Raw genomic sequence first — 17,740 nt, 5'->3', positions numbered from 1 at the left:
GACCTCGTGACGTTGTGGAGAGATGAGCCGTCCGAAAGCGCTCCTGTTTGATGTCTTTGGTACTGTCGTCAACTGGCATGCTTCCGTCATTGCCGAGCTCGAGCGACATACACAGCAAACGAAATTGACCGACATCGACTGGCAGCACTTTGCCGAAGAATGGCGGCGCGGCTACATGCACCTTACCAGGCATGTCGCGAACGGCGGCGACGGTCCTTCGGACATCGATGACATGCACAGACAGCTTCTTGATGAGCTTCTCGAACGAGATGAATACGGCCCGATCGCCCGAGTCTGGACAGAGACAGACAAGAGCCACATCAATTTGGTCTGGCACAGACTGCACGGCTGGCCAGACTCCTCCCAAGCGATACGGCAACTGCACGATCATGCCATCCTTGCCACGCTCAGTAACGGCTCAACACGATTGCTCGTTGATCTCGCGCGATTTGCGGATCTACACTGGGATGCCATCTTTGCTTCTGATATGCTCAAGACGTACAAGCCCAACCCTAAGATGTACTTGGGTGCTTGCAAACTGCTCGGACTGCAGCCCTCCGAAGTTGGCATGGTGGCAGCGCACATCTATGATCTACAATTCGCAAGCAAGCACGGCCTCCGCACTTATTATATCAGGCGGGCAACAGAGGATGTGGGCGTACCAGAAGGCGGCAATGCCGTCAAGACGAAGCAGGACGGCGGAGAAGTCGACTATGTCTTCAACGATCTGCAAGAGCTAGCAGATCACTTTGCTTCATCATGACCAGTAAGTCCTTGCACCTGACTCCGCGATCATTCACACAAGATGAAGCGCACTGGGCACAAAGTGATGCAATGACGATGCTGCGTTTGCCGCTAGTCAGTCGTCTCGTGCGTCTGGCGGGACGAGGCCTCAGAAACCAAGTCTTTGGCGCCTGATACCTCTTGACGAAGCTGCCAGTCCTGTGCTGATGCCGGGCTGCAGGCGTGGAGTCCGACTTGGCAGATAGACCTACTTCTGCGTGTCTGTTTGCGGCACTGTCGATTGTGGCCCTCTCCGCTGGCAGTGTTATCGGAAGCAGACAGTTCCCGCCTGCGTTCTAGCCCGAGGAGGGACTGCGTTACCTGGACCTTTGTTCAGGAGGCATACATCCGTGAGGCGCGTGAGGGCGCGTCTCACATCTCCAAAGCGTTGCCACGCATGCTATGAGTAGCGCGCGTGGTAAAAGCCCACAGTCGAGCTCCCAAAGTCATGGTCAGACTCCCTCCTGCTCTCTTGGGACTTTTTGCGTCCCGCACCGTCCATGCTACGCCAACGAGCCACATTGAATCTACTGCTGCCTTGGCGCCACACTTCAAAAGGCTATTCGATAGTACAACAGAGTATGCCATCTCTGTGACCCTGAATGTACGACCGGTCCCAGCTTATCAATACTTGCTAAGAGCCTCAACAGCGCGGTGCAATTTTCAAGCTCGCCAATGGAGAGTGGAGTTCGCCGATGCCCCTGTTCAGCAAGCTAGTGCAGAAGTTTGCCCTCACAAAGAGCTGGTCTCCGATGGATTACGCGATGGGCTATGATCCCCATGTCGTATACGACTTTGTGCTCGATCAACGGCAAGAAACATCAGTGTCAGCGACGTGGAAATATGCAGACCAAGTCAAGTACAGTCAGATCGCCCTCGCTTGGTGGGAGCGCGTCAATCTCGACGGGCTGGACGAAGCAGAACGTACTGCTGCATACCCGTACAATCAGTGCTGTCAGATCCACTTTGAGACAGCGTGAGTGATCGAGTGTGGCGCTGCTGTTGCTGCATCCGTTGATTCATGCGACACAGGGCGCTTGTCTGGCCATTCGGCAGAGTACTGTGTCAGCGCTTCGTCTGGCGATCGATATGAGACTAACGCAACTTGTGTAGCACTCGGACCAGCGAATTTCGGCACCGAAGTCCGCCTGGCTTGCGGGAGAGATTTTGCAGCTGTCAGACCGCCAACGCCGGAATGTCTGCAATTCTACAAAAGCAAGTCATTGCCTCAGGCCGAGGCTCACACTGAACGCTCTTTGCAGTCTCTAGTGCCAACTTTGCTTACACTGCCTTGCCCGTTGATCAGAAGACAGAGCTGCTTGACGCTGATCTGTCACCGATCTCATAGTCTCTCGGTTAGCCCACAGAGCGATCTGGAGAGCCAGATGGATCGCGACATGATGGTTGCAGCAGCACAGTAAGGGTCCATTCGCTCCTCTGCATAGGATCTTTGCATCTTTGACCGCGCGCTGTTCATTTTACCGCAGTATCATTCAGGGGCCTACGGTCACAATGGTAGTCATGTGTGCTCGCAGTCCAGGCCCCCCTGCCTGATCAACAACTGACCGCTCCGCCCGCTGCTACAGGACACGAGGATGCAGACTCGAGCGCTTGGACATAGAGGTCGCATGCCATGGATTTTTGCTGCATCATAAGCCGACATGATTGAGGCTATTGATCGACCCAAGTGCATTTCCTATGTTGCGTTCCATTCATTCTAGCTAAGCTCACGAAACCGGGTGAAGATCGCCGTCTAAGAGCTCGGCACGAAAGCTGTGCGAAGATGCATAGTCGTATCGTGCGCGAGCCGCTGCTGATGCGTGCTCAGTGTAAATAATTTACTGTTGGACCATACGTCACCCACTTTTGTAGAATTCTTCGCATTCTCGTGTCGGCGGATCAATGACGCCGTGCCCCGGCTCGCAGATAAGCTTCGCTTCCGCGTTTTTGCCGGTCTTGCTCAAGAATGCCTTTTCAGGCACAAAATTGGCAGACAGCCTGAACACCGTCAGCCGACATTGCATGGCTCTCGTTAGGCTCGTACGTAGTGTTGTACTTGACATCGCAGCACTGTTGAAAAAGGTAGATTGTCTCGCGCTCCTCGTCGGAGGTACCGTCCAGGCTGATAAGACCGTGCCAGGACAGGTGGACCGTCCAAGAAGGGAAGTTCAGGACCCAGACCACAAACTTTGCTTCCGCACTTGCGCCATCAACCACAGCAAAGTCGAAGGTACACTTGGGAACCTCTCTGAACCAAGGACCTGTCATCCATCTACAGGTCACGGTGAGGCGCTGAACGAATTTGGACATGAGCGGGTGCGGCGACGACCATTTGCCATTTGATGACTGAAATTTTACACCTTGCTGTGGCAAACATTTCAGCTGGCCGTACTCGGATGATGTCAGGAAATGCGCGTACGACAAAGAATATGCTGATAGCATAGTCCTGTACACGGGTATACTGTCTCTTGTGCATCGAGCTGATAGCTGTGTTGTCGCTGCTTGAAGGGAGGTCATCGACATTGTCTGACAGGCCTCGAGCGGTAAGCAAGGGGTGAGTGGTTGCGGTCGGTGCACAGGTGGCGACTGCAGCCTGAAGCACAAAGCAGAAGAGAATCGCTGAAAGCATCTTTACAAAGTATGCCGGAAGAGCAATCAAGATTTTTGGCACTGTCGTTCAGGGGCCGATGTACGGTCACGATGGTAGTCATGTGCGCGTGCAGTCCGGACACCCCTGCCTGACCAGCAATCGATCGCTCGACCGCTGATAGTCGGCACTGCTGGAGCTTGCAAACTTCGGCGCTCGATCATGTAGGTCGCATGCCATGGGTTTTGCTGCATCATAAGCCGACATGATTGGGGCTATTGATCCACCGAAGTGCATTTCCTCTGTTGCGTTCCATTCATTCTAGCTAAGCTCACGAAACCGGATGAAGATCGCCGTCCAAGAGCTCGGCACGAAAGCTGTGCGAACGTTCATAGACGTATCGTGCGCGAGCCGCTGCTGATGCGTGCTCAGTGTAATTATTTTTTGGACCATACGTCACCCACTTTTGTAGAATTCTTCGCATTCTCGTGTCGGCGGATCAATGACGCCGTGCCCCGGCTCGCAGATAAGCTTCGCTTCCTTGTGTTCAATCTTGCTCAAATATGCCTTCTCTGGCTTGAAGTCGTAAGTCAGCCTGCATACCGTCAGCCGACATTGCATTGCTCTCGTTAGGCTCGTACGTAGCCTGGTACTTGACATTGCAGCACTGTTGAAAAAGATAGACCGTGTCGCGCTCCTCGTCGGGAGTACCCTCCAGGGGGATCGTGCCGTGCCAGGTCAAATAGATCGTCCACCATGGAAATCCCCCGAAATCGGTCGAGATCCAGAACTTTGCTTCCGCACTTGCGCCATCAAGCACAGCAAAGTCGAAGGCACACCTGGGAATCTCCCTGAAAAAAGGGCCTAGGACCCATCTACAGGTCACGGTGAAGGGCTGAACGAGTTTGGACATGAGCGGATGCGGCGACGACCATTTGCCATTAGACAACTGAAATTTTACACCTTGCTGTGGCAAACATTTCAGCTGGCCGTACTCGGATGATGTCAGGCAACGCGCGTACGACAAAGAATATGCTGATAGCATAATCCTGTACACGGGTATACTGTCTCTTGTGCATCGAGCTGATAGCTGTGTTGTCGCTGCTTGAAGGGAGGTCATCGACATTGTTTGACAGGCCTCGAGCGGTAAGCTGGGGGTGAGTGGTTGCGGTCGGTGCACAGGTGGCGACTGCAGCCTGAAGCGCAAAGCAGAGGAGAATCGCTGAAAGCATCTTCACAAAGTATGCCGAAAGAGCAAACAAAAATTTTTAGCACTGTCGTTCAGGGGCCGATGTACGGTCACGATGGTAGTCATGTGCGCGTGCAGTGCGGACACCCCTGCCTGACCAGCAATCGATCGTTCGGCCTGCTGAGGCTCGAACTAGCAGACTGCAGACTCGAGCGCTTGGACATGTAGGTCGCATGCCATGGATTTTGCTGCATCATAAGCCGACATGATTGAGGCTATTGATCCACCGAAGTGCATTTCTCATTGGAGGATTGCATTTGACTTTTCGTGAGCAGGCTCATGAAGTTGGACGGAGATCGCCATCAAGGAGTTCGGCATGAAAGCTCTGCGATGGTTCATAGTCGTATCGCGCACGAGCCGCTGTCGTTTTTTGCTCAGTGCAGAACTTCTCTGACCTGAGTCACTCACTGTTGTAGAGTTCTTCGCACTCTGGCGTTGGCGGATTGATGACGCCGTGCTCTGGCTCGCAGATGAGCTTTGCTTCTCTGATGCTGTGCTTGTACATGGTTGCCACGTCAATCATAAAGTTGAAAAACAGCCTGGGTCTCGTCAGCCGGACTCGCATGGCTTCCAGAGGTGCTCGCACGTAGTGGTATACTTGACATCGCAACACTGTTGGAACAGGTAGAGCGTCTCGCGTTCTTGGCCAGAGGTTCCATCCAGGCTGATGAAGTCGTGCCATGACAGCTCAATCGTCCAGTATGGGAGTCCGTAGGGCGGTGCGAGCCCGAATTGTGCTTCTGCAGACGCGCCGTCCTTGGGAGCAAAGTCAAAGGTACATGTAGGCGCTTGTTCGAAGTAGATCGCCTGAAAAGTCCAGCTTTTGTGGACAGTGAATCGCTGGACGAATTTGGTCGTGAGCGGATGGGGTGATGTCCATTCGCCAGTAGTTGATTGAAATTTTACGCCTTTCTGCAGCGCACAGATCAGTCGATCGCAAACGCGGTCGTCAGGAGAGAGCGTACAGCAAACGTTATACTGACAGCGTAGTCTTCTACACGATCAAAGTATCTCTTGTGCATCGATCCAGTTGCCGCATCGTCGATGTTTGAAGTCAAGGTTTCCGCTGGATTTGACAAGGCTTGAGAGTCGAGCTGTGAGTAGGCGGATCCGGTAGGCGCGCTTGTAGCAAAAGTGGCAAGTACCCCGAAGAGGAAGTGGAGCGCTAGACGCATAGCGATACTGTGCGATCAACTCGAGCGAGTTGGGCAAGACTGCTTTGCGGTGGCGTTGAGGGTTTCAGGGGTCGATGGCATATGCATGGTCACGATAGCGGTGAGATGTTCCCTGTTTGATCGCTACTTATGACTGCTGATCCTTGATGAGCATTGAATTTGAAGAGACTCGAGCGATGGACAGAGTGCTTTGCACTTTATGTGATCCGCTGCAAGGCTCTTGAACCACTAATGCATTTCTTTATCGAGAGGCTGACGTCAAATCGAGTGAGCCTGAGATATCGGGCGGAGAGTGCCATCCAGAAGCTCGACATGGAAACTCTGCGCAGTCTCATACTTATATCGTGAGTGACCCGCTGTTGCGCTCCATTCAGCGCATGTCGTCCCTTACTTCGAGTCACCCACTTTGGTAGAGTTCTTCACATTCTGGCGTCGGCGGAGAGACAACGCCGTGTTCTGGCTCGCAGACAAGCGTTGCTTGTGTGCCGATGTTCTGGTATTTGATGGAGGCCGGATCGTCCACAAAGCTCATGTACAGCCTGTGCACGCCTTCAGCTGACCTTGTGCAGAGCGTGAGCGGGCTCGTACGTGGTCTGGTATTCGACATCGCAACACTGCTGGAACAGGAAAGCCGTCTGTCGCTCTGCGCCTGGTGATCCTTCTAGGCCAACGAAGCCGCGCCAGGCCAGCTGGATTCGCCAATAATGCACGCCGACGAAGACGAGCTCAAGCTGTGCACTGGCGGAGGCACCGTCGATCGTAGCAAAGTCAAAGATACACTGTGGCGCTATAGAAGTGTACAGATCCTCGATGTTCCACCATTTGAGAACGGTGAATTGCTGGACGAATTTGGTCATGAGCGGATGAGGCGCTGTCCATTCGCCGGTAGACGATTGGAATCGTACGCCTTTCTGCGGTGATCGAATCAGTTGATCCCATTCAAGAGACATTATGGAAGCCTGTACGACGAGGGTCACGCTGATCGCATAGTCTTCCAGACGCTCCCAAAGCCTCTTTTCGAGCGATCTGGCGGCTGCGTTGTTCGTGCTCGAGGCGACATTCTCCTCATAGGTTGACATGGCTCGAGAAGCAGGTCGAGAGTCAGCAAGCGAGGGCAGAGTAGGCGCACATGTGGCTTGGAGCACAAAGCAGAGGAAAAGGGCTGCAAACATCTCGACACAGAATGCCGAGCGAAAATCTGAGCAGACGAGGCAACCGTAGGCTGTTGCGGTGACGTCCAGGGGCCAATGGTCACGATAGTAGTTCCTGTCTGATCAGTGGTCAATTGATACGCCTGGTCTGAAGCTGCCAAACGGTCGATCGGATCTCAAGCAGGCCAAAGTCGAGCGTCGCGTGTCACATATTTTGCTGCATCATCGTCCGATGAGGTACAAGCCAGCGCCGAGACAGAGCATGGAGATCGACGACGCGGGCAGAGCCAAACGGGCCGAGGCTGCTATATACGCATCACCGGGGCCTGCGCCAGACGAGCTACCGTGTCCATCACCAGCGGGGGCGTATACGCTCGTTGACGAGTCTGACGTGCTCGGAAGGCTGGCTGTGGGCGCCGGCACGGTCGATTGGATCGAGGTGACGTTTGAGCGAGTCGCGTTGCTCGAGGGGATGGGCAGAGCGACTGTCGTACCATTGATGATCGTCATGGTCGCATTCGTACTTGACGAGATAGACGGAGTTGCGATCGTCGCGTTCGTCGTCACGGCTCCGGCGGACGTGCTCGTCGGTGTGGGCGTCGAGACCGTTCGTGTGTCACTGGAAAGCGTGAGCTGACCTGCGGATCATCTGGCCTTAGCTTGACCCTTGCGAGCTCTACCATCAGACTGACCAGTGACAGTAGAGATCAAGACTGCTAGTGCCAGCAGCACCCGTCGAGGATCCATTGTGCACCTGTTATCAAGCTAAGCTGCCAGCAAAAAGTCAGCACGCTCTCGCCGAGCCATTTCATAGGAAGCGATCAAGGCACGGAGGGCTCGAGCCCCTTCGACGCGTTTTGGTGGCCCGTGCGCGTCACAGTGGGTACGTAGGAAGCCGACAGCGCTTGCAGCTTCTTTTTGTGGGCTGATGGTACAACAAGTCCCGACGGGCGATGCGCGAGGAGGCATTGTCAAGACTTGCGCATCAGAGAATAGATCTCTGAGCCTACGGTGATCTGGGAGATGTGTCGATAGTTCCCCTCGAGACACATGAGCAGTCCGCCAAAGCTGATGTAGACCTTTCTGTCGCATCAACGAGTCTCTTAGCATGAACACCAGGTCAATGGCTCGGAAGCAAGCTCACACTTTCTCTTGCGTTCCCTCGTCAAACTTGTAGACCTAGCAAACAGTCTTGAGGGGGGTGTGTCTGATCCAGCAGAGCGCGACGTACTTTGCCGTACATGACGTATTCCCATTCATCCGCAAGTGTGCCTGACGGTAGCCTGGACAAGTCGAGTGCGTCTTTCTGGCCGGTCGGGTCGACGTTGAGATCGCTCGCAAGGGCAAGTGAGAACTTTTCTTTGTCTTGTATCGGAAAGAGCTCGTTGTGGAACTGTGCCAGCGCGGGCTCGGCCTGAGTGCTCTTTGCGGATCAGTAGAGGCCTGACGCACGTCCAGAGTGACGTTCATGTCATGATTGTCGCTGTGTGCTTCGAGGCGAGAGACTGCTCCATCGTGCTTTGGGGTGAGCTTTGCTGCCACAGATGACGAGAGTGCTCGCCTCTGTCGAACTTGGGACCGCCCTTGTCGAGCTCTCTGATGGTGAAGAGATCATCAAACAGGATGCCGGCTGCGGCCATCTCGAAGAAGAGACAGTGCTGACGATCGAGGTCGAGGAGGACGTTGCAGCCTGACAGGCTTGCTTGCCGCCGCGTCGCTCCCTCCTCCTCCTGCCGACCCTCTCGGCCGACTTTGACAAGCCAGAGGCCAGCAGAATGGCATCAGAGTCCTACCTCGTCATCGGCGGCGAAGGTGAGCAGACCCCACGCTGACCATCTGGACTGCCGCTGACGGCATGACAGGCTTCCTGGGCGGCCGCATGGTCGAGATGCTCCTCGCACGGTACCCCTCCTCCGCCATTGGCTCACTCGACATTGTCCAACGCCGGCACTCGCCCAAGAACCACGCAGGCAGAGCGCACTGGACGTTCTATCGAGCTGATCTCACGGATCTCGAAGCGCTCACTGCCGCCTTCAGACAAAGTGCTGCCACTGTCGTCATCCACACTGCTTCACCCCACATAGGTCAGCGGACAGGGTTGGTCCCAGTCTGCACACGACTGAGTGCGCTTGTTCGTACAGGCTCACCAAGAGAGATCTCGGAAAAGATCAATGTGACGGGCACCCAGACGGTCGTGGCAGCCTGCAAGGCCACGGGCGTCAAGTGCCTCATCTACACTTCCAGCTCGAGCGTCGTCTATGACGGCCATCATCTTACCAACATCGACGAACGACTGCCCCTGCCTCTCAAGACGCTCGATCCTTATAGCGAGACCAAGGTAGACCTGAGCGTACGCAGCCTGCCGAGTCGCGCTCACGAGACTGCATTGGCAGGCAAGAGGCGAGCTCATCGTCCTCGATGCCAACACACCTGGCCACTTCCTCACGTGCGCACTCCGACCCTCTGGCATCTTTGGGTGCGCTGCCCACTCCTCATCAACGCGGGTCGCTCACCGTGCGTGGCCCTCGTGACAGGCCAGGCGATAGGCAGATGATACCGGGCTTCATCGATGTTCTCAAAGCTGGCCAGACCCGCTTGCAGATCGGCAACAACGTCAATCTGTTCGATTGGACGTATGTCGACAACGTCTGTCACGCCCATTTCCTTGCGGCCGAGAAGCTCTTGCAAGAATTTGACGATCCCAAATCGGCAGGCGTGACCGCAGATGTCTTCACTCATCGTCTCGGACCAGTCGAATCGACGATTCCGAGAAGAGATATACCCACCACGAAGAAGCGCGCGCTCGCTGCCGAGCTCGATGCCAGACGGTTAACGCGGCGACAAGCTGCTGCTCTGGAGCAGAGCACAGATCTCTCTGACGAGGGGATCGATGCACCCCTCGACGCGCGCAGAAATCGATTCGACCAGTACTTCGGGGCGGACAGCGTCGAGGAAGCCCAAGAGACGTATCGTGTCGCGGGTGAGGCATTCAACATCACCAATGGCGAGCCAACCTACTTCTGGGACCTCGGTCGCTACGTCTGGCACGAGTATAATGGTCACGTTCCTTCGAGCATCATCTCCCTACCGCAGTGGCTCGCGTGGTATCTGGGCGCGGGCGCAGAGCTTTTCGGCAGGCTCACCGGCAGAGTGTCCAAGTTCAGCCGCTTCAAGGTCGCCCTCTGCCTCAACGATAAGTACTACAACATCGAAAAGGCACGCCGTGTGCTAGGCTACGAGCCCATCGTATCACTACAAGAAGGCGTCAGACTCGCCGTAGCAGACTTTAAGCAAAACGAGCGGATCAACGAGAAGGCTCAATGAGTTGTATTGCAGCGTATGCGAGCTGTTGTACTGCATTGGAGAGCTCATGTTGCAACACCTAGATCCTCGTGTAGCGTCCTCACTAGATCTTCCATATCTTCCTTGCCCATTGCTGTCGCCGGCGAAGTTGCGAGGGGCGAGGATGATAACCCGCTGATGTCTGTCAACTTCATGCGCGCCTTGCTCTCCAGCGTGAGCAAAGACCGTTCACTTCGGCGCTCGAAAAGCGAAGCCAACTCATACTCATCAGCGTCCGATAGTGGTTGCCCGTTCGCTTCTTCGAGCGTTTGTGCACGAATGGGTCTGGCAAGGCGTCGCAACCGCTCGAGCTGACCTTGCGTTATTTGCCACTTGATGCCCAGAATCTCCTCGGGCTCCCTTAGCAAGGGCTTATGTATCCCTTGACTGCTCGAAGTTGGGCTTGCGTCGAAGGCGGGGATGGTGAATGCGGTCGTAGGCGTGGAAACGAAGAGGCGATCTAGTGGCGCTTCGATGAAACCTTCTGCACGCGGTAGAGCATATTTTCTATTCTCTACTGACTCGTTCAGTGCAGCAAGAGTGTGCTGGGCTTGCTTTGTCGCGCTGATGGCCTCTGTACGGGTCATCTCCCATCTCTCCTGACCTGCCGAGAGAAAAGTGTCTCCGACGGTGGGCGGGCTAGTCGCAGCTTGTTCGTAGTCTCGCAAGGGACTCATGAGATCGTGTTGCGAGTTCAGGAGGCCGTGATGATGGAGATAGTCGCGCAAAGTCATCGATCGACGGGGGGAGGACAGTCGGAAAGAGCCGTCGCGTCGAGCGTCGCCCAGCGCCCAGTCGGTGTCACACTCGCCGCGGAGGATGATAGAGACGCTGACAGAGCTCGCGCGTGGCAGTCAGCGCATCGGACAGCTCCACTTCAGGCAGACAGGCTCCTTCGATCAAGCCCTTGCATTACCAAGCTCAGAGTTCGAGCATGTCCTCTTACGCGAAGCTCTGCCGCACGAGCGATCTCTCTTTGCTCGAACAGCCCAGAGCATCAAAGCGGCACCAAAGATACCGCCAATAGAAGCAAGGGATGACCAGCCTGAGGTGTTTTTGCAGGCCGCGGCGACGCTGCTCAGCCTATATCCCTTGCCGAGCGCGACGCTGCGATTGAACGAGCTATGCACGCAGTATAATGCCCTGGCCAACACGATCAATAAGCTAGAAGCAGAGCTGGCTCAGCCTCGAGCTACGACATCCAAGATCCCCGCGGATCATCTCGTACTCGAAGCGAGCGTCTTGAAGGTAGAGACTGAGATCATGACGCTCAAAGACGCCATCACGACCAAGCAGCGGCAGGTCAGTCCTCTGTGCAAGAGGCCTGCTCGCATCTTATCCACATGGGAGGTCTGCAGGCGCGAGCGAAACAAATGTCGCCGGTCGTTCCTCCAAAGAGCCCGGCGCGCCCACCGCGTGCCATCCGTCCCGTACCAGCCAAGGAGCTCGTCCGTCTACCGCGTAGGCAGAGTGGCTACCGCTGACAATTCTCTGCAGGCCTCTCCAATTGCTCCAGACTCGCCGGTCAGACCTGCGGCAGCTACAACCGCCGCAAAGCCAGCCACGCCTACTGCTGCCAGTCCAGCCAAAGCGCCTTCTCTGCCTACTTCGCCCGTTCGCAAGAGCCCAGCGCGAGCACAGATTCCCGCTAGTCCTGGCAGAAAGTCGTTCATACCCGATGCAGACATACAGGCTATCCTTGTTCGCACTGCCAATCTATCGCGCGCAGTCTGCTGACGTGCGCACCAGAACACGATATGGACTGCTTTGGGCGACGTACTGAGATCAGCAGCTGGGCCTAGCCTAGAAGATGCGGACACTAAGCGCAACTTGCGAACTACTTTGTGCGGCGCTGCTCAAAGCTCCAATAAGCCAGCTGATTAGGTTGACAGACCGCTGCTCGCCCACATCGCCGGCGGCGAGCCAACAGCGACAGCGCCTGCCAATGTGATGATTCAAGCAGAATTACTTCGACTGCTGCTATCGTCACTTGGCGATTCGAGCAGCTCGCCCCCTGCCAAGTTAATCGAGAACCCCGCGACTGCAAAGAAGCACGCTTGGTTCGAAGAGCCCGCTGTGAAATCGCTCATATGCGAATATGGCCGCACAAAAGGCGTAGCCGATGATCAATGTCATCGTCAGATCTATCACCTCGTCAGTCGAAAGGTCCTACAACTCAATCGACGTGCAAGACCGAATCTCATCGGCTTTAGCTAGTTCCTGTGCCAAGATGTTGTACGATGCATGCGATGAGTAGAACATTACAGCGCTTCTATGCTGTCTAGATAGACTTGCGGCAAGTGAGCTCGAACGGCGTCCAACTCGAGCCAAGGGTAGGCAAAGAAGGACGACGGCTTTGTCACCCGATAGATCGTCCATCGCTCCTCTTCTTCCTCATCGTTTGGTGACGCCGTAGATCTGGCTTCCAGACGGGCTCGTGCTTCTTCTGCAACAGGCAGTCTATCGACATGGTAGACTTTGCCAGGTGGACGCATCATTGCAGGCTCGTCACGCGTCGTCGAATCGTCCAAAGCCATATCCAGTCCGTTCCGGATTGACCAGGCGTGCTCTGCCAATTGTGCAGCCTCTTCCGGCAGCTCTTGGCCCTCGGCAAGCACGACCCCGCCACCGAGACGACGCCATCGCCACCAGAGCCGCAAGATGGACCAAGAAGCGTGCTGCTGGGATTCCTCCGTCTCGAAGAGTGCGTGCTTCGTCTTTGGCATAACGCCACGACGCAGGCGAGCAAGTCGACCGAGTATGCGACGCGTTTCACGCATCTGCGAGGGACCGATGCGTGGAATGATGTCGGCTGCAAGACATACTGAGTAGACCAGTGGCTGTGTGCCTGCGGCGCAATAGTCGCACAGAGCTGCATCTAATGTCGTAGGATGAGCGTAGCAATAGGCATACACATCGCGAGGTCCAGGCAGATCGCATTTGGCTGATAGTCGCCAACGCCCAGAGCCAGCATCTTGGGCGCTTGGCTCATATTGCGCCAACAGTATCGCGACTGCGGATGCAACGGCACCGCCGAGACTATGGCCCGTCAGAGCGAGCGCATAGTCCGGATTATCTTGCAGGGCAGTTTTCAGCGTGGCATACAGTGGCGAGCGGTCAGCATCGATCAGCCTTCGCGCAGCTTTCAGAATACCGGAATGGATGCGATAGCTTGTCTGACCATCGCCTTCTAGGTTGTCCAGCATCAGGGTCTCGTCATCCGCTGTTAGATCTGTGACGATGTCATGGAGTGATTGAGTGCCGCGAAATGTGACGATAATCTCGCGGTTGTCGTGATCTCTGATGAGGTAAAAACTAGGCTCCCATTCCGATTCGGTGTCCGAGCCTTCATCGGCTCCCCAGGCGCCCGAGTATTCTTTCTGGATTGCGACATGCAACACAGAAGCCTTGTCACTTATCTTGCTAAGAGACGAAAAGATCGTATGCGGCAGGGTTGCTCCAGACGGGGTGAATAATGGCGTGGGCGGATGCAAGATGTAGCTGTGAAGGCCGTATGATGCAGTCGAAAACCGACAATGACGTTTGAGCCGTCGCATAAAGTCATCGCTATCTTGCTTCGCGTCGAGGCTCTTGCGAGGCTTCATTGGTTCCAGAGCGGGCGACTGCAAGATGCCGCCCAGATAGGCAAATCGTTCCTCTTGCGTAGTATCTGCTCGAGGTGAGAACAGTGTGCCTTCGAGAATGTTGTTTTCGTCCTTGGTCACAATCAGTTGCTCGCCTTCTGCTGACACGGATTTCCGCTTCTGGCGACGCGACATGCGGGGCGAAGAGTGAGCTGTAGCATTGCTCGGCCCCGACAGGCTTGCAGGAGACAATCGCTCGAGCTGACCAGGTCCCTCGAGAAGATAGCGGTCGCGTGTGACAGCATGCACGGCCGCCATCTCCGCCAAGCCAAGTATGACGGCCCACAAGCTGAGTGTCTCGTGATCCTGCGATGCGACCGAGTCCCATTCGGCCCTGCAAGATCGATAGTATCGCATAACGACGCGAGATAGATCCGTCTTGCCCGTCAGGTTGACAAAGATCCAGTATACAAATAGCGATGCCGTTCGTAAGACTTGTGCTGTAGAATAAAGGAGTGCAACAAGGTGGACGAGCACAAAATAGACGAAGCCAGCTAGGAGGTAGATTGCACCGATGAGACCGCCGACTTCTTCAACCTGGGCACCTTCTTGGAAATCGCCAATCAACAGCCAAGTCAGTGCGTCCGACTTGGATCGAATGTACTCTATCATGCTGCGTAGAGCATGCAGTAAAGACAGATGAGACTGGTGCGTTTGCTTGTGGCTTGTTGCAAAGTAGTCGTTCTCTTGTGCAGGTCGCTGCAGCTTGTTTGGCGCAGGTATGCTTGGCTCGAAGGGAAAGGGCGATGGCAGGATGTCAGACTCTAATGCTACTAAGCGGGGCGCCCGTGGTACACTCAGGGGCATTTCGCTTTCCACATCTGTGGGTTTCGTCTCGCTTTGACTGCGAGTATGTGGTGCAAACAGAGCGCTTGGCGTCAACGTTCGCGGTGGAAGAGTACGCTGATCTGTTCTCGTTGATTCAGAGACGACAAGGCTGTCCGCCCTGTCAAGCGACAAATGCAAGCCTTTGCTTTCTGCAACAGCTTTTGAGCGTCTGCTTGAGGCTTCACGCCGCAGTCGCGTTGCTACACGTGTAGCAAGTTTGCCTGTCGCTTCATAGCCCTTCAGAGAAAGCTCTGATCGTTCGCGACGGCGGTCCATTTTGACCAAATTGCGATTGCTCGCTTCTTGTTCCTCTTCGTCTAATAGGGGTATATCATCATCGAGAGCTGTGGGCGAGGCCACAAAATGCGAGCTTGGCGCACGTCTCGCGACTGGACGAGCAGGGGGTAGTGTGGGGGGCGCGAGGGTATAGTACAGCTTGCTAGCTGCGCCGAGGAGTGACTCTGAGAAGTTCTTGGGCGGCGGCCGATCGCGAGCCTGTAATCGTTGCTGTCTAGCCAGGCTACGTTGTGTCTCTCTATCACGACGTATGCCCAGCAGCCCTGCGAAGGTTTCAGTATACGCCTGATTGGCCTGAGACGAAGATACCCTCAAAGCTTTCCGGTGTGCTGGCATCGTCGAGCAATGGCGGAGGCAGCCTGAGCGCTGCATGGTACTGCTCGGATTGCTTGCCATTCTGCTCCTGTGATCTTCCTACTGACCAAGTGTAGCCGCCCGGCAAGAGCGATGGACTCGGCGGCTCTTCCAGCTCAGTGTCATCACTGTCACGCGCAACACGATGAGACGGAACTGCGTTTTGCCGCCTGAGAGAAGGCCGAGCAGCTGCATCATCAAAGATGCGCCTTTCAAAATCGTCCTTGATCTCTCGGCCGTTGGGCTTGCTCGGGAGCGTCCGGTCAGTTGAAGCCGCGCGTTGACGAGAGGGATTACGACGTTTGTTGCTAGACTTTGTCGACGAAGTGAACGGAGGTGCTCCAAGGAGAACGGTTGAGATCATGCGAGCGGTTCCTGAGCCCGACCGAGCAGGATTGCTGTCTGCCGGACCGAGCAATGGCCTGAACAGTCCAGCGTGCGCAGCTGCAGTCACCTTACTGCCATCAGATCATGCTTTCCCAGTGAGGACGATGAAGCTTGCCCGAGTCCCCTGTGGATCTCCTGCCGCTACTACTGGCTGCCATGCCGATCAAGCATTCGACTGAAGCTGAGCCAAGGTGGCCATCATACCGAGCGAGCGCTCGAGCAGGCGCGTCATCGATATTGCCGCCCCTCCCCCCCGCAGCTCCGCATTTCGACTTGGCAGCAAGGCCGGGGCGAGCATGGCAGTGTTCAATCCCTCGGCCGGCTGCGCAGCGATCTCCGCCATAGGGAGATCAGTGATCGGCTCGCCAAGTGACCTGCAAAGACCTTATCTCGTCTCCTCTCGCGATTCATTCATTGTCCGCAATCACAGCCAGCTCTTTCTCAACGGCAATCGGTTTCGTGTCGCAGGTCCAAACATCTACTGGGTAAGGTCAAGTCGCTCGAGAGTAAGTCACGCTGAGCAAGGCGATAGCTCGGCCTCGACGAGAATGTGCAGCCCTCGCCGTCATACCCAACGCACGCGCGTGTACTCGAAGTCATCGCCACAGCCGCGACGATGGGAGCTACGACCATCAGATCAACGACGCTAGGTGTCAGCGTGGGCAACCCGCTCTCTGTTGAGCCCAGCCTCGGCAATTTCTCTGCAAGTGCAATGGACAGCATCGATTTTGCTCTTTATGCCGCTCGACAATATGGCCTCAAGGTCATCATACCACTCATAGACCAATATGACTACTATCATGGTGGCCTACCGACCTTTTTGCGATGGCGCAACCTCCCGAGCAGCAAGACGTCTGCTTTTTTCGATACTAGCTCGCTCGTCTTCACCGACTTTAAAGACTATATAACCTATCTGCTCAATCACAAGAGCACCTATACCAACCTCACGATGGCCATCGATCCTACTGTGCTTGCGTTCGAGACAGGCAACGAACTGCGAGGCAATGCCGACTGGACGTCTCAAATTTCGCAGCATATCAAGCTCCTTGCGCCTAGCACGCTCGTCATTGATGGCAGCTACGGCGTGCAGAAAGACGCTCTCCGGATCCCTACCGTCGATATCCATAGCAACCACTTTTATCCCACTATGAACAAACGATTGCACTCCGATCTGTCTCTTACGACAAGCGCAAAGAAAGCCTACATCGCAGGCGAATACGAATGGAATGGCAAGAACGACACACTACCGTATCTGTTCATTTTGGTGCCGGTTGTATTGGCAGCCACCACGCTTGTATTACCAGCACGATGGTTCCCAAAGCGCATTGCCTGTGGGAAGCGCGCCAGGCGGAAGAGTCTACTCAATCCGAGTAAGCCAGTGCAGGGCGAGTACCTCAACCTCTCCACGCCATCGCAAAGCAAGCTTGATCTCTCGCTGGACGATACACAGCCTATAGAGCTCATGGATACCTTAGCAGCGCGACAAAGCGAAACAAGTCAGCGTGAAGTGCTCGTCCATCGTTGGCATCTCGCTTTACTCTGGTTGCTTACTATCCCCATTGGCGTCGGCATCGTCATCGCCTTTCGGCCTAACTCTGTGACGAGCTTCACCAATGCTCTCGAGCAGTCTGACGCCACCGGTGGTCTGTACTGGTCGCTATTCGGTCGAGACAACGATTGCTGTCATTACGTCGAACATAACGATGGCTTTACTTTGACATTTCCAGGTCAAACGAAAGACATGCAAACCCGCCTAATCACGCTCGTCAAGCATGCATATTCTATGAGCGGTCTCACGCCACCTTTCTCGAATACTGTGACAGGCATAACACAAGCTAATCTGCCAGTCGTATCTTGCTCCCAGTCAGCCTGAGCGGCTTCATTACATGTTTTGTAAGGCATGTACATGTTGTAAAACATAAGCACAGTGCGATTGTAACGAT

At 55.2% G+C, this 17,740-nt stretch overlaps 12 protein-coding genes across 12 annotated transcripts; 6 read left to right on the top strand and 6 right to left on the bottom strand.

Moving 5' to 3' along the window:
• Positions 1-22: 22 nt before the first annotated feature.
• L969DRAFT_54954 (uncharacterized protein) lies at positions 23-763 on the top strand (the record flags this gene model as incomplete). Its single annotated transcript, XM_014709600.1, has 1 exon — positions 23-763. The coding sequence occupies one exon, from the start codon at positions 23-25 to the stop codon at positions 761-763; it is 741 nt and encodes a 246-aa protein (XP_014565086.1).
• A 77-nt stretch (positions 764-840) lies between these two features.
• L969DRAFT_54918 (uncharacterized protein) lies at positions 841-1,189 on the top strand (the record flags this gene model as incomplete). Its single annotated transcript, XM_014709599.1, has 2 exons — positions 841-858; positions 965-1,189. The coding sequence occupies 2 exons, from the start codon at positions 841-843 to the stop codon at positions 1,187-1,189; spliced, it is 243 nt and encodes an 80-aa protein (XP_014565085.1).
• A 42-nt stretch (positions 1,190-1,231) lies between these two features.
• L969DRAFT_97253 (uncharacterized protein) lies at positions 1,232-2,131 on the top strand (the record flags this gene model as incomplete). The annotated part of the gene is made up of 5 exons (XM_014709598.1): positions 1,232-1,387; positions 1,434-1,759; positions 1,816-1,847; positions 1,897-1,998; positions 2,046-2,131. 5 exons carry the CDS (start codon positions 1,232-1,234, stop codon positions 2,129-2,131), a joined length of 702 nt encoding a protein of 233 aa, XP_014565084.1.
• An 8-nt stretch (positions 2,132-2,139) lies between these two features.
• L969DRAFT_79987 (uncharacterized protein) lies at positions 2,140-3,657 on the bottom strand (the record flags this gene model as incomplete). The annotated part of the gene is made up of 7 exons (XM_014709597.1): positions 3,527-3,657; positions 3,203-3,376; positions 2,828-3,147; positions 2,648-2,781; positions 2,520-2,593; positions 2,343-2,427; positions 2,140-2,252 (listed from the first exon to the last, which is right to left on the bottom strand). The coding sequence occupies exons 1-7, from the start codon at positions 3,635-3,637 to the stop codon at positions 2,140-2,142; spliced, it is 1,011 nt and encodes a 336-aa protein (XP_014565083.1). The 5' UTR covers positions 3,638-3,657.
• A 44-nt stretch (positions 3,658-3,701) lies between these two features.
• L969DRAFT_97251 (uncharacterized protein) lies at positions 3,702-4,813 on the bottom strand (the record flags this gene model as incomplete). Its single annotated transcript, XM_014709596.1, has 5 exons — positions 3,702-3,784; positions 3,835-3,965; positions 4,012-4,337; positions 4,393-4,566; positions 4,718-4,813. 5 exons carry the CDS (start codon positions 4,811-4,813, stop codon positions 3,702-3,704), a joined length of 810 nt encoding a protein of 269 aa, XP_014565082.1.
• An 83-nt stretch (positions 4,814-4,896) lies between these two features.
• L969DRAFT_97250 (uncharacterized protein) lies at positions 4,897-7,692 on the bottom strand (the record flags this gene model as incomplete). The annotated part of the gene is made up of 10 exons (XM_014709595.1): positions 4,897-4,979; positions 5,028-5,158; positions 5,206-5,531; positions 5,585-5,801; positions 6,132-6,150; positions 6,200-6,333; positions 6,383-6,705; positions 6,760-7,060; positions 7,187-7,583; positions 7,638-7,692. The coding sequence occupies 10 exons, from the start codon at positions 7,690-7,692 to the stop codon at positions 4,897-4,899; spliced, it is 1,986 nt and encodes a 661-aa protein (XP_014565081.1).
• A 224-nt stretch (positions 7,693-7,916) lies between these two features.
• L969DRAFT_97249 (uncharacterized protein) lies at positions 7,917-8,585 on the bottom strand (the record flags this gene model as incomplete). The annotated part of the gene is made up of 5 exons (XM_014709594.1): positions 7,917-8,028; positions 8,090-8,124; positions 8,177-8,338; positions 8,398-8,450; positions 8,507-8,585. The coding sequence occupies 5 exons, from the start codon at positions 8,583-8,585 to the stop codon at positions 7,917-7,919; spliced, it is 441 nt and encodes a 146-aa protein (XP_014565080.1).
• L969DRAFT_90844 (uncharacterized protein) lies at positions 8,516-10,339 on the top strand. Its single transcript, XM_014709593.1, has 5 exons — positions 8,516-8,757; positions 8,808-9,029; positions 9,087-9,283; positions 9,339-9,421; positions 9,480-10,339. The coding sequence occupies exons 1-5, from the start codon at positions 8,721-8,723 to the stop codon at positions 10,267-10,269; spliced, it is 1,329 nt and encodes a 442-aa protein (XP_014565079.1). The 5' UTR covers positions 8,516-8,720; the 3' UTR covers positions 10,270-10,339.
• L969DRAFT_26587 (uncharacterized protein) lies at positions 10,314-10,964 on the bottom strand (the record flags this gene model as incomplete). Its single annotated transcript, XM_014709515.1, has 1 exon — positions 10,314-10,964. The coding sequence occupies one exon, from the start codon at positions 10,962-10,964 to the stop codon at positions 10,314-10,316; it is 651 nt and encodes a 216-aa protein (XP_014565001.1).
• Positions 10,965-11,106: 142 nt separating this feature from the next.
• On the top strand, positions 11,107-12,504 carry L969DRAFT_20253 (uncharacterized protein; the record flags this gene model as incomplete). The annotated part of the gene is made up of 5 exons (XM_014709503.1): positions 11,107-11,589; positions 11,646-11,735; positions 11,785-11,988; positions 12,037-12,131; positions 12,180-12,504. 5 exons carry the CDS (start codon positions 11,107-11,109, stop codon positions 12,502-12,504), a joined length of 1,197 nt encoding a protein of 398 aa, XP_014564989.1.
• A 44-nt stretch (positions 12,505-12,548) lies between these two features.
• L969DRAFT_54920 (uncharacterized protein) lies at positions 12,549-15,955 on the bottom strand (the record flags this gene model as incomplete). Its single annotated transcript, XM_014709592.1, has 3 exons — positions 12,549-15,319; positions 15,366-15,854; positions 15,901-15,955. The coding sequence occupies 3 exons, from the start codon at positions 15,953-15,955 to the stop codon at positions 12,549-12,551; spliced, it is 3,315 nt and encodes a 1,104-aa protein (XP_014565078.1).
• Positions 15,956-16,093: 138 nt separating this feature from the next.
• On the top strand, positions 16,094-17,670 carry L969DRAFT_54921 (glycoside hydrolase family 5 protein; the record flags this gene model as incomplete). Its single annotated transcript, XM_014709591.1, has 2 exons — positions 16,094-16,282; positions 16,330-17,670. The coding sequence occupies 2 exons, from the start codon at positions 16,094-16,096 to the stop codon at positions 17,668-17,670; spliced, it is 1,530 nt and encodes a 509-aa protein (XP_014565077.1).
• Between the last annotated feature and the right edge of the window lie 70 nt (positions 17,671-17,740).

This window comes from Mixia osmundae, assembly GCF_000708205.1.
Source record: "Mixia osmundae IAM 14324 unplaced genomic scaffold scaffold_14, whole genome shotgun sequence".
Lineage (NCBI taxonomy): Eukaryota > Fungi > Basidiomycota > Mixiomycetes > Mixiales > Mixiaceae > Mixia > Mixia osmundae.
The sequence above is the reverse complement of the archived record's forward strand: the minus strand, read 5'-3'. Positions and strand labels throughout refer to the sequence as shown.

What these genes read in the sequence shown, in the direction of transcription:
- L969DRAFT_90844 (XM_014709593.1), top strand. Translation starts at nt 8,721, where the DNA reads ATGGCATCAGAGTCCTACCTCGTCATCGGCGGCGAAG. An exon ending in ATCCTTATAGCGAGACCAAG is followed by an intron (nt 9,284 to 9,338) that starts GTAGACCTGAGC and finishes CTGCATTGGCAG; the next exon opens with GCAAGAGGCGAGCTCATCGT. An exon ending in CGACCCTCTGGCATCTTTGG is followed by an intron (nt 9,422 to 9,479) that starts GTGCGCTGCCCA and finishes CCCTCGTGACAG; the next exon opens with GCCAGGCGATAGGCAGATGA.